This window comes from Poromitra crassiceps (assembly GCF_964638095.1).
Source record: "Poromitra crassiceps genome assembly, chromosome: 15".
Taxonomy (NCBI): Eukaryota; Metazoa; Chordata; class Actinopteri; order Beryciformes; family Melamphaidae; genus Poromitra; species Poromitra crassiceps.
This window is the reverse complement of record NC_139634.1, coordinates 19339898-19354228: the sequence shown is the minus strand read 5'-3', so window position 1 is coordinate 19354228 and position 14331 is coordinate 19339898. Positions and strand designations below refer to the sequence as shown.

Below are 14331 nucleotides of genomic sequence, written 5' to 3'. Positions count from 1 at the left end.
AATGCCATACATGTTGGAAATAACATACTGTGTAGCTTGCTCACACAATTATTGGATAATTGCCTATCTCAAGTCAGCTTTCGGAATGCCTGCTTCTTTGCGCCCGTTCTTGTCGCGCTCTAGTGACGTCGTTGATACATTTTCAATCATGGCAGCGCAGTCCGGTAGGTGGTGGTAATGCACCTCTAAGCTGCTTGCCAACCGCCAATCAAATCTAAAGAAGAAGAAGAAGAATCATGGCGGCGGAAGGCTGTGAAGAGATCAGTGGCAACGGGGAACTCGAAGAGTCTTCAGGTTGTTTGATTTACGTTAAGAGAATTACAGTGCTGTGTTTATATTTGCGGTCTCACACGTTCTGGCCCATTGTTTGTTGGACTTTTGGGGGGTAACTTAAACGTGTTGAGTATGGGTAACATGGCAAGCTAAGCTAGGCTAATTCAAATACACACCACGAAATACACAGCGTTGCACCATCGCAGAGACACCGGTTGATGTATGATAGGTCTTCTGTTAAGAGAAATAATGAATGACTGCTGCTGCAGCTTTACTATACGGGTTAATATCGAGTAGGCCTCTTCCATCGCAGATTGAACTGAATCATTGAATTATGCCCACAACATCTCCACAATGCTCAAGAGTAGCTAGCATTAGGGTAAAGGCAACTCAACACATTTGTATGAGAAATAGATTTTACACAGCGTTTTAGCCTGATAGAAGGTTTTATTGATAGTACCGGTGTCATGCCGAGTTTTGCACCCCCGCCGAGAATTGCACCCCACCATATTTTGGGACTGTTTTAACTTAAAAACAGGGATGCAAATCTCGGCAGGTACAAACTGCCGAGATTTGCACCCCCCTCCATAAAGCTAGGAGAGATCCCCAGGTCTTAAGGTCCTCTGTACCCGGATTTTAAGCACCAAAGTCGGCTTCCATGAGCCAGAAGAGAGCCCCAAGCATGAAAGTCACCTCCACGCGGATCTAATGCATCAAAGTCGGTCTCCATGAGCCAGGACAGACCCCCTGGCTTGGAGATCACGTCTACCCAGTCAATTATATCATTTTTAAACAGTTAAGTTTCCATATAAATCATTACAATATGGTCCCGGAAGGTGGGGATGCAATTCTCGGCGGGGGTGCAAAACTCGACATGACACCGGTATACATCATAGTTAGCTAGTTGTATCTTCTTACCCATTTATTCTCAACCTTTTTCATATTAAGGACCGTGGCCTTAATTTAGTCCAGATTTAGAGCCACGGACCCCCATTTAATGAGAATTTTGTCTCTCAGACCTAAATCTGGGAATAGTATTATTATGATATATGCTATCTGTATTGTAGATAGAGAGATATCAGTGAGCTATGAGTCTTCTAATCTACATTCTCTAATTGTATTAACTGTTAACCTCTTGTAAATGAAATAATGCTGCTCAATTATCTATTGAGTTTTGTTTCTGTCTGTGGTTGTTTGCCTTTTCATTTCCCACTAGCCACAGGTTGGAGTGCTCAATGTCACCTTAGCAGCTTTTACACCATTCTTATGCGTGTGTATAGGTTACACAATATACACTCCATGCTTAATGTGGCATTGACTGAAGGCAGATCTGATACATGTAGTACTATTTGAATATCTCTGTTTTGGTTTCAGAGACAGCGATTATAGTTTTAGTTTCATTTTCATTCACTTTACCTCACTGTTTTCCATGCATACTCCTCCTAGTTTCAGTCTTACTGTTACAACTATAATAACCTTGGATGAAAGTACCCATGTTAATCCAGTTTATCTGGCCTGTTTTTCTTTTATCTCTGCCCCACCCCTCCTCACCTGACAGCCATGGAGGCCAGCGAGACTCCTTTACCGCCTCCAATAGAAATGGAGGAGATGGCAGTGGAGATGGCGGAGAATGGCGGCGGCACCGTGAGCCCTGAGGCCCCTGAAGTGCCAGAGGCCCCGGAGGTGCCTGAGGCTCCCGAGGTCCCTGATGCCCCTGAGGTGCCGCCGGTCCCCGACCCCAGTTCCTTCCCCGTGCCGCCCCCCCCGGTGGAGGACGAGGAGGGGGAGCTACCTGTGGATTTTGAGCGTCTGTGGAAGGCCGCCCACGACAACCCGCAGGACTTCACCAGCTGGACCGACCTGCTGCAGTACTGCGAACAAGAGGTGTGTGTGTGTGTGTGTGTGTGTGTGTGTGTGTGTGTGTGTGAGATAGACGGGGGGACAGAGGCGTACTGATGGGGTAGAGTGCAAAAAACCAACAAAAGAAAAGATGATAAGTACTGATTATGGCTTTCAGAAACAACAAATGTACAACAAACATGTGCCTCACTAATGATGCAGGCACCACTTGGGCCAATCAGCATCATCCCCACTAATTGGAAACCCCCAGTCCTTCGCCCCTACGACACGTCAATCCAAGCCACTGTTTACTCCTTCACCTCGAGCTCCGTCTCCTGCCTGCTGCTCGTCCGACCCAAAAACTGTCCTCTCGTCCTCAATCCTATCACCTGAAATCTCTCCATCAACCCCCAGGGTGACCACGCTTGGCATAGATGATCCCATCATAGGAAAAGTCCAAAGAAAATCCACCAAGTGCTTCTGTTTCCCAGGCACCATGGTGGCTGATATTATGCAGAAATGCACCAGCCTCCTTGCAAATACCCCAGTGCACAAAACATAGTCCCTGAGCAGAGGTCCAAAATCCTGAATAAAGATTTTACCGACCTCCTTAAAAGAAAAAAGAAAATAACTAAAGACTGCAGCAAGGGGCACGGTGGTGCAGTGGTAGCGCTGTTGCCTCAAAGCAAGAAGGTCCTGGGTTTGATTCCCGCCTGGTACACTGTGGGCGCTGCACGTGTGTCCCCATCCCCGTGTCCCCATCCCCATGTCCTCAGTGCCTACGGCTCATCAAAAGGGCCTTTCTGTGCGGAGTTAGCATGTTATCCCCGTGCTCCCCTGGGGTGTCCTCCAGATAGGAACCCCCCACAAAAACAAAACAAAAAATGTGAAAAAATACGGAGCAAAAGCAGCAACATCCCAATCTCCAACTCCAACTTTCATCAAACTGGTTTTGTTTGGCAGTTACAGCCTTTCGAAATTTGAGAAGTCCCCATCATCAAAACATGCTGTTTGGCCCCGGATGTTTGCCGTAGCCCCAGCAGACAAGGAACTCAAGGTCCTGGTGTGACCTGGTTTTTCTCTGGTCCGCCCACAGAGTCACATGACGGCGTCACGCAGAGCACTGGCAGCCTTCCTGACCCGCTACCCGCTGTGCTACGGCTACTGGAAGAAATTTGCTGACTTGGAGCGGCGCGCTGGGTACAACGACAAAGCAGAGGAGGTAAGGCAGGAGTCTCTGTGTTCACAATGTGTTCAGTAGCCACTCGACAAATACACATTCCTGTGCTTTAAAGGTACGATGCACTCAAAATCACATCTCCACCCCCTTAGACTATTAAGATTGATTAAACAAGTGGCTATTCATTATGGAGTTATCAAACCACTGAAAAAGATGAATAATGACTATATTGTAATCGCCACTTTTCTCAACAGCTGTAACAAACCATAGTATTAAATAGAATCAACGCAAATGTTCAATAAATCTTTTCTTTTTAATCAATAATGATTAAGTAAATAATTAAGTCTTATTTAAATTATGTGGTCACAGTATATCAGGTATTTTATGTTCCTGACAGAACTGCGGACCATTATATAATTAATTTTAGATTGATTATGGAAGTGTTTATTTTTTCAATCAGTTTGACGCGCTCCATGTGGATGGATGTGGTGTGGTAGGTGTGTGTGCAGGGTCTCCAGGCCATCCCACTGAGTGTAGACCTGTGGATCCACTACATTAACCTGCTGCTGGGAACGCTGGACATGAACCTGCCTGACTCACCCAAGCGGATTCGCAGGTACGCGCACACACACACACACACACACACACACACACACAAGAGTTGTTCACGGGCCTGACAATTCAAACCAGAACCGACCCGAGTGAGTTGAAGGCTCACTTGGTTGAGACCGACCAAACCTCTCAAAAAGACAAAAGTCGGTTAATGGCTGCGCAATTTACGTAGGTGGCAGCTCAAATCACAGAGGGAGAGGTTATCTTTGATAACATACACACAACCCCCCCCACCCCCACCCCCCCATCATCACCCGTCTCTGTCTTATTATAATCCATTGGTCAAAAGCATTCTCTAAGGCTGTGGTGGTAGCCTACAATCAGCGTATAGTTATAGCAAACAGGAGATCTTGGATGAATAAAATAAATAGCTAAATTTTAACAAGTAGAAAACATCTTGATTGACTCAAAAAAAATTACTCCAAAATTAGCAATCAGCAGCACCATGGACAGCGCCGATTGCTCACTGCTGTCCGATCTGACCAATTAGCATAAATGTTCATCTCGAACCCGTCCCTACCTGACTGGCTTTTTCGTGCCCCATTGGGCATGGGCTGAAACTGTGAACTTTGTAGAACAGGCAAACAAAACAGATATTCCAGAAGTGAAATATAATCCCAGGAAGAAGGACAGAGGAAAACAGCAGCACAATCATAAAACGATGACCTCAAATCATTAACAATCTCTAATAGAGTCATCCTCCACCATTCTAACCACTGATTTAAACTCACTACGGGTCACCAGTTGCTTCAAGGGCGAATCCACCACAAAGCACTTTAACACAGTTTTGGTTTTGTACCACTTAAGGAGACTTAAAAAAAAGACAGGAAGCGTTGTTATTTCTTAATTTGTCCTCTGTGCCCTCAGTGTGTTTGAGGAGGCGGTGAATGCAGCAGGGCTGGACTTCCACTCAGACCGGCTGTGGGATCTGTACTCGGAGTGGGAGAAGGAGCAGGGGGACATGAAGGCCGCCACAGCCGTCCTGGACCGAGTCCTCAAGGTGCCCACCCAGCTCTACAACAGCCACTACGACAAGTAAGAAGACACACGGATGGACCCCCATCTGTCCCACGTCCTTTCTGTGTGGAGTTCTCCCCGTGTTCATGTGGGTTTCCTCCCACCATCAAAGACATGGATGTTAGGGTTAATTACTCCAGTCAAAGACATGTATGTTACTGTTCATACTTTTGTCAGTGCCTCTGACCAAAGTACTGGCAATCGAACTGGAGTTGGTCCCCCGGCGCTGCACTGCGGCTGCCCACTGCGGCTGCCCACTGCTCCTAGTTATAGGAAGGTTCTTCCTAGTAGAGGATGGGTCAAATGCATATGCGGGGATAATAAATGATAACTTAACTTAACACACACACACCCTTCTCCACCCCCTTCTCTCTCTTCCCTCTCCTCCTACACCTCACGTTGCCTCCCTCCTGTCAGGTTTAAGGCCCACCTGAATGCCCACGAGCCCAAGGAGGTGCTGCCCCCAGAGGAATACGAGGAGCTCAGGGCGCTGTGCCGCCAGAGCCAGAAGGCGGAGCGCGCCGAGCAGGCTCACGAGGAGGAGGAGGAGAGGCCGCCGGGTGAGGAGGAGCCCGCCACCCCTGAGGGCAACGACACCGTGAGTAATGTCCCACTTCCTCACACTCAGTAGAAAGTGCCCCAGTATACCAAAAGACAAGTAGAGAACCAGCCCACATTCTGATAAGTGCCACCCACAGTGTATTTTTGGTTTTGTGAGCTGCCTCTATCTTAAAAAAACGAATCTCACATTGTAAAAGTGCCAATATAGCCACAGTTCATGTCAGGCTGGGTTGTGAATTGTGATCCGACCTGCGCCAAGGTTTGTGCTATTACTGCTTGTTCGTGAGTCGGACCCGGATCCGCTCCTCACATGGGTTCTTCCTTGGTCCATGCTACACCCTCCACGAAGTTGAATGAAAATCGGGCAAATGGTTTTTCTGCAATCCAAACTGCACCGAAAACACAAGCTCCTTGGCGGAGGTAAATGGAAGTCTTCACAGTCCCATAGAAAAACCTGCTGAACCAGTATGAGCCTGAGGGGGCGCTACCTTTCCCCCAGAAAGCAGCAGCGCAAAGCCGGGGTTCCCTGAGCATGTGTGAAATGTCAGCTGTGTTTAGGCTCACAAGGCATTTTAAAGTCTAAGCTACATTTTAAATGGGCAAATATCAAGGTAATTCAGAAATACCGCCTGATATGTTCCTCTTAAGTGCCCGACCCAATGCAACTTTTACTTACTTTTATTCATTAGACACTGCAACAGGCATGGGTTGCAGGAATTGATTTCTCTCAAGCTATGACGAGGTTTAATAGCACACAGATATAGAGGAGTGACGTGTGTGACGCCTGTTTTCCAGCCTTGAAGGCCTTGATCGCTTGATGCCACAGCGCCATATTAGGGAATAAAGATAATTCAAAGAAGCGTCATGACATGAAGCTGAAGTTTGCAAAATAACCGCCATGAGTTTTCTAACTTCGACTTCAACCGTGTGTTTTAGGAGGAGCTGATGCAGAAGATCAGGGAGCAAGTTCTGCTTCACAGGGATAAAGTGTACCAGCAGAACGAGGGCGAAGTCCGCAAGAGATGGCACTTCGAAGACGGCGTGAGTCGTGGTTTCTCTGTCTCCGCCTTTCTGTCAAACTCTATTTCTCTCTCTCTCTCTCTCTCTCTCTCTCTCTCTGTCTCTCTCTCTCTCATGCAGTCTGTTGTTCTCTATCTTGTGCTGTTTCTCTCTCTGCTCTCGTCCTCTTTGTCCCAAACACAAAACCAGGGTTTGAGAACAAAATAGTTTTTTCCAGTCACTCTGTTGGCAGAAGAGACTGAAATTCTTATTATTTCTGCCTTTGTGCACTGGGCCAATAGATAATGGCGTTGAACCAATGTTATTGTTACAATGACCACAATAGAAGCTATTAACATTAATGGAATTTGGAAGTATTATTGCAGCAATAAACTCCCACTCTCTTAGTGATGGGAATTACGGCTCTTTGAAGGGAGCCGGATCTTATGGCTCCGTTCCTTTCTGAGAGCCGTTCAAAATAGCGGCTCCTCGTTCCCCTTTTTTTCTTTTCTTTTTTTTAATGGGGCGTGCACTACTGTTTCTCTGCGAAATCACTAATATAATGATATGGTATGATTTAGATCAGATTTGATTAGACCCACCACTATTTCATTTTGCATCAGTGGACTGCAGCAGCATTAAATTACTCATACAGTATCTCCAGACCTAATGTCAATGATCTGCATTGTAAACATTACACAAGGTGACACCATGTCATCTGCTTATTTAGTCAGTGAATTTACTGACTAAGCTGAAAGTTGGCTTTCCTTGAATGCAATTCATGCAACACTTCGCTACCCAGAAAGTCGGCAGATGCACTCCGCGGCGTAGCCCGTTTTGATATTAAGCTGAGTCCGCCCACCCAGGCCAGCTATACAGCATGCGCCGGTAGCAATTAACGAGTGCACCCGACCTATCCTCCCTGCCCCATGCTCCTTGCTCAGCGGACTAGCAGAGGGAGGGAGGGAAGTCTACCCTGTGTGTGTGGTGGGGAGCGGCAGGCAGTGAAATTTGGGCACAACATTAAAATTAACGGCTCTCAAGTAGGACTCAGTTCCCTTCGTTCATAGCAAAGAGCCGTTCAATAGATTCGGATCGTTCGCGAACGTCACATCACTATCTCTTACCCACTCCTCTTCAACATATCACTCACACACAGACACACAGACACAGAGAAACAGGTGACATTGACATGAGCCTCTCTCCTCTCCCCCTTGTAGATCAAGCGGCCCTACTTCCACGTCAAGCCTCTGGACCGCGTCCAGCTGCGGGCCTGGCACTCCTACCTGGAGTGGGAGATGGCCGAGCTCACCAAGGACCCCAAGGGACCCAGCCCAGGTCATTAAATGGCAGAAATATCGTTAAAGCTTGCTGTGTATGCCACAAGTCTTTTCGCTTTATGCTGAATTTGTGCTCTACTTCAGGTGGGCTGCATACCTGCCAACACTCCTGATTTTCACGGGAGTGATCGAATTAATTTCTCCCATGAATATCCCAATTTCATAGTGATCTAAATCAAAAACAAAAATTCAGACAGACAGAAAGTAAAAAGGGCGATAATTTATTTTCACTGTAGACCGTTTCACCAGAATTATGTTGCTAGGGAACAGTTTGGACTCAAGTTTATTTCTTGTCAGTTTTATTACAGTAGCAAATATTGCAGCAGGAGATTTGGCATTCCTAAGTTTGGGAAGATAGTGTTAGTTCGTGGCCAGGAATTTGTGTTCATCTGAAAGCATTGTTGTCTGCTCCTAGAGCCCGACCAGGAAGCCCAAGAGGGGTCAGAGGGGTCAGAGGTCACAGCCCCGCCCCCGGCCCCGCCCCCGCCCCCGCCCCCGGCCCCCGTCCAGGAAGCATCAGAGGGCGATGCAGTTCCCCACGACGACCGCAGGGTTCACATTCTGTTTGAGCGCTGTCTGATCGCATGCGCTCTGTATGAAGAGTTCTGGACCAAGGTAAGGATCAAAAGTGTGTGTGGATCCTAAATTTGAGTGTCTATATTTTTTTTAATGTATTTATTTATTTTTATTAAACCTTTGTATCATTGAGATTTAAAATCCCTTTTTGAGGAACCTGGCCAAGAGGGCAGCATAAAACACATACTGTACATTTAGGTTCCATACAAAAGACAAATAACAAACAATTGAAGAGGCAGACTTGAAATGACATAGGTAATTTGAAGGCTGTTTGAGGAAGTGTGTGTGTATTATCTCTGACTAACATGTGGATGTGTGTGTGTAGTATCTCTGACTAACATGTGCATGTGTGTGTGTATTATCTCTGACTAACATGTGCATGTGTGTGCTGCTCAGTATGTGCAGTTCCTGGAGCCACAGAGCTTGGACAAGGCTCGGGCTGTGTACAAGCGGGCCTGTGAGATCCACCTCACCCACAAACACACCATCCACATGCAGTGGGCCACCTTCGAGGAGAGGCATGGTAAGGGCCCACGTACACACACACACACACACACACACACACACACACACACACACACACACACACACACAGCTTGATTCATTTTCATACCTTTCGTACCTGCAGTTCCTTGAAAAGTGCTACCAGGATGTCTTAAATGGGTCTTATTATTTTCACCAGGTTTAATGTTGTCTCAAATGTGAAATTAGGAATTTGACAGATTCTTTACATGCAGTGATGTCTATGTTTCGACGTGACAGCGTCTTCATCAGAGTCAAACTCTGAGAAGACGCTGTCGCATAGAAACATAGGTCTGCACCTACTGAATTAAATCAATTCCAGTGAATCAAGTGCTCCAGGTCCTTCTTGGGTTTACCCATTTATTTCTGTTGTTAATACTGTTCTAGACTATATGTATGTAGCTTCTAAAAACCTAACCAGGGACAACGACTGCAAATTAACTATGGCTAGAAGTCCTATATACACTGCATTGGTTGCATTTGATTTAAATGTAACAATGCTTATGTATTGTCCCTGTCAAATAAATGAATATATAAAGTAGTACTCCAGGTTTTGCAGCCACCACCATCTTGTAAATCCCTTCCCCACCTCCCCTCCATCAGGTGAGCTGATGGAGGCGCGGCGCGTGCTGGAAGCCCTGGAGGAAAGCCTGCCGGGGCTGGCCGTGGTGCGCCTGCGCCGGGCCGGCCTGGAGAGGCGGGCGGGCCGGCTGGACGAGTCAGAGGCCCTGCTGCGCCAGGCGGTGGCCCAATCCAAGGAGAAGCCATCGCTGCACGCCTTCTACTCCATCAAGCTAGCACGTCTGCTGCTCAAGCTGGGCAGGAACGCCGGCAAGGCCCGTGGAGTCCTACAGGAGGCGCTGGAAATCAGTCCGGTGAGACACCCACCTGCTCTCGCCGCACTTAATCTTGTATCATCATGCATCATGACTTTAGCCTTCACAATGAAAGTCACAAATGTTTTTATCTTGCTAGCTAATTCTCTGTATCATAACCTACATGACCTGCCTAAGAGTCTTTGTCTTGTATATTTATATCAAAATCCCATTACTTTTACTTGCTTGAGCACAGCATACTGTGATTTCTTCATGCCTTATCAGTGGGCAGTGTTTTCCCGAGAAAGGTTCTTAGATCCAGTGGCAAGTATCTTTTGACAGGGACCGCAGTGCCGACCAAGTGTCTTTTGTGACAGGGGCCCAGTGCAGGCCAGCCTCAGACTGATTGCGGCATTAAGGTAGGGCCCTATAGGATGAATCAGCGTGACATCACAACCACCCGGAAATGCAGAACCCCGCAGCACTTAACTAGTATGAGTTGTGCAAAATCAAACGTTAATATCTCAACAACTAGTGAGAGCAGAAGTAGCTCAAGAGTCTGATGTATAATATATGCATGTTGTGTTAAAGGTGTGTGAACTGTCACAGTTTTTAAAATCAAGTGAATTTAGTAAACAGCACAGCCAGCTAGAGTGAGACACTCAAGGCTGGCTCTATAGGGTCCCATTATAAAGTTACCCCAGTAAGCTGTTTGTTTACCAACACTGATCCCTCGTATAGTTTCTGTGATAACAGAATTACAGATGGAATCATGGAATTGAAAAGCTATAGCACAGCTTCCATAAGCAAATTAGCCCAGTAGGGAGAGTCAACTGGGGGAAACCCTGGTGGGCATACGTAAAACGTCCAACCAAAAATATCATTTTGGGATTTTTGAACAAATCCCTCCCAACTGTAACTGACCTTCAAGTAGTAAATAGCCAAAACTGAATGATTAGACAACACACTAACTTTTGTCTGTCCATTTCTGTCTCCCGTCCTCTCATCTGTCCATCCCTCCCTCTCTCTCCCATCCTCTCATCTGTCCATCCCTCCCTCTCTCTCCCGTCCTCTCATCTGTCCATCCCTCCCTCTCTCTCCTGTCCTCTCATCTGTCCATCCCTCCCTCTCTCTCCTGTCCTCTCATCTGTCCATCCCTCCCTCTCTCTCCCATCCTCTCATCTGTCCATCCCTCCCTCTCTCCTGTCCTCTCATCTGTCCATCCCTCCCTCTCTCCCATCCTCTCATCTGTCCATCCCTCACTCTCTCTCCCATCCTCCTCTGTCCATTCCTCCCTCTCTCTCCAATCCCCTCATCTGTCCATCCCTCCCTCTCTCTCCCATCCTCTCATCTGTCCATCCCTCACTCTTTCTCCCATCCTCCTCTGTCCATTCCTCCCTCTCTCTCCAATCCCCTCATCTGTCCATCCCTCAGGATAATGGCAAGCTGCACATGAACCTGTTGGAGCTGGAGGTGTCGGGGGACCCCCGGCCCTCAGCCGAGGCAGTGCAGGACTGTGTGATGCGGGCCCTGGCAGCGCCCCTCGCCCCGTGCACCAAGATCCTCTTCTCCCAGAGGGGCCTGCAGTACGCCGAGGACTACAGCAACTCCATCCAGAGGTCAGAAAAAGGCAGAGAAACTATGTGCCGTGACAATTGGTTGCTCTCGACTTGTGATTGGTCAGTTGGAGTGTGTGAACGCTGCCTGTGTCTCCGCCCTCTGCAGTGTGCTGTCTGTCTACGCGGAGCACCAGAAGCTGCTGAAGGAGCTGGGCGGCAAGAAGAGAGGCGCAGAGAATGGGTGAGACAAGAAATAAAGGGATGATTGACTCCGACTTGAAATGCTAATGTTCAGAAACATTTTGTGGGCACGAGGGCTGCAACTAACAATTATTTTCATTATCGATTAATCTGTCGATTCTCTCCTCGACTAATTGTCCAGTCCAGTCCACAATCCAAAGATAATTAGTTTACTCTCATATAGAAGACTGAAATTGGGCCACTTCTCAGCGACTGAACCCAAAGAGGATACCGGAGCACATGATTCACTGGAAAAGGTTTAATAGGTGCAATGACTAAGGTTTCAGCGCACAGAGTCAAACCAAGTCTCGCCTGATCACGGAAATTCTCTTGTTCCAGTTTCTTAAATGTGAATATTAAGAAGCTGGTACAAGAGAATATGTGAATATTTATATATGTGAATATATATGTGAAATGTCCTTTCACAGTTAAGAAGCTGAAACGAGAGAATTTTACTATTTTTTTCCTTAAAAGAGTCTAAACAATTAATCGCTTATAAAAAATTGTTGGCGATTAATTTTCTGCCAATCAACTAATCGATTAATCATACCAGCAACTTGATTTAATTTGAGAGCATAAGGTTTAGTGTGATAGTTATTTTTTATGTGTATAAACTAGGGGTGTCACGATACACTCAGTTCACGATACGATACGTATCACGATACTGGGTTCACGATAACGATACGATACGATACGATTTTAACAATATTTTTTAAAACTTGAATAATGACAATATATGACTGGAAAAGTAGTATTTTATTTGAAATGCACAAATACAAAACATGCTGTTGTGGGAAATTGTTATTACAATAACAACTAGAAAAAACATGAGATTGGAGATAAGGCTTATCTTGAAATAGAATGAGTTACACCGTCACTTAGATTTACTTTTAACTAAAAGGTTTCTCAGCAGTATAAATTCTCATTATGCATCTTCAGCTTTTCTTCAAACTCAAACAACAAGACTTTTCTTAGTCTATTTTTTATGCATCTTCAGTTTTTCCTGTCAAGTAAACAGTTTTGCCAGAAACTCAATTAAATGGTTTCTCTCCTGTATAACTTCTCATGTGTCTCTTCAGAGACTTGTTCAACTGAACTACTTTCCACACATTGAACTTCAACAAACAAAGACGTTTCTTTGTCTATTTTTGGGAGAAAAAAAAAAAAAAAAATTTTTTTTTTTTTTTTCACGATATGAGATTTCATCTCAACGATACATATCGTGACGTTTTACTATCGCGAAATTTCGTGGGACGATATATTGTGACACCCCTAGTATAAACATAACATGTCAAATACACAGCTCTCCAATCTATATTCCACATAGACAAAGAATTTTCCTGTGCAAAGTTAAAGATGTAAGATACAGATGAAGGCATCCATCTAACTAGTTTCTATGTAGAGTGCTGGTGTTTATGCTATTGATCGCCTGCGTGATTCACAGGGACAGCGAGGACCCGGAGAAGCTCAGCAAAAGCGAGGATGGCTCGGCTGTCGCCGTTGCCCCACAGGTCCCACCTACCATGCCGCACGTCCCCATCACCACGCCCCCTCCCCCTGTGGGCGGCGACGCGAGTGGCTATGGAGGATATGGAAGCTGGTACCAAGTACGTGAGAGGGATTATCACAAACTAACAAATTGACTTGAATGAAAATGGGAGATAAACATGCCACTTCACTTTGGTATCAGTTCAATCAGCTCAGTATAAATTGGCCCTCAAAAGTCCCCAGATTCAAGCTAGTTTTCCATATTTCTTCCAGTTTGTCAGTGTTGTTTCTTGCACTTCTCTTCCAGCAACCCCAGTACGGCACTTATGGCTACCAGAACACCTGGAACTACAACCAGTACTACCCTCCCAGCTAGGGCGGGCAGGGTCTGTGACACCAGGAGGCGAGTTCACCCAGGACGACCACCGAGCCGACCCACCGAACCACACCAGTCCTCCGGGTCTACCTGCGAACACTGCTGAAATAACATCCTTGCATCCTTTCCTCTCCGTCCTTCCTCACGGTTACCTCGCTGTGCTGGATTTGTGAGAACAAGGGGCTGGAATTTGGCTCCCGTTACATGTCCTGTCTTTTTGGTGTAGATTCTGAAGGTGGTAAGATGATGAAAGGAAATAAGGACGTCCATTTTGCAGTATATGTCGGTGTCTCTGCCTCAGTTTGACTCCATTACATTAGACAGTTGTTGGTACGATGAGAACATCCACCAATCTGGGCCCACTTCCCTATATGGATCTTACCATGTGGTGCGTTGTTGTTCATTGGCATTTGATTGAACAAAGATAACTTGGCTCTTCTGTGCTTTTTTGGAAAGCCAGGCAGCATCTTTGCCTCCTGTCCTGTCCCCTCTAGGTTTTAATCCCAACTATTTTTCTGTTAAGCGAGCCAGCCCCTTTGCCCATATTTTAAAGATATCAAAATTATTCAACCATACAGATGGACTTGTATGGCTGACATCTTGTATCATTCCACAAAATAGGCTAGTTGTTGTTTTTCTAATGTATATAAAGGTGTTTTATAGTGTGTCGCGACACAACTCTCTTGTGCCACGTCTCTCAAAGTTTGCCTGTAGTCCCATGCTACTCCCTGTCTTTGCGGTTTTAAAATGACTTTTTATATTCATTGTCAAGCTAAAGCAATAGGCCTGTCAAGGAAAAACACTTTCCTCCTCAATTTCTACACAAGTATTTTTCTCAGTCGGCTGGGCAAAGAGTGGAATTCTCTCTAGATTATGGCATTGCATCAGGTCGATGGGAACGCTATAAGACTATCGTCAGCAGCAGTTCTGTACC

The 14331-nt window shown here is 46.0% G+C and overlaps 1 protein-coding gene across 1 annotated transcript; it reads left to right on the top strand.

Annotated features, from left to right (window-relative positions):
- Positions 1-236: 236 nt before the first annotated feature.
- Positions 237-13468, top strand: LOC310789624 (pre-mRNA-processing factor 39; the record flags this gene model as incomplete). The annotated part of the gene is made up of 15 exons (XM_083651272.1): positions 237-294; positions 1832-2157; positions 3209-3334; positions 3790-3908; positions 4772-4939; positions 5339-5519; positions 6419-6523; positions 7702-7819; positions 8237-8436; positions 8794-8920; positions 9523-9794; positions 11169-11353; positions 11460-11534; positions 12978-13140; positions 13329-13468. 15 exons carry the CDS (start codon positions 237-239, stop codon positions 13395-13397), a joined length of 2292 nt encoding a protein of 763 aa, XP_083507398.1. The 3' UTR covers positions 13398-13468.
- Between the last annotated feature and the right edge of the window lie 863 nt (positions 13469-14331).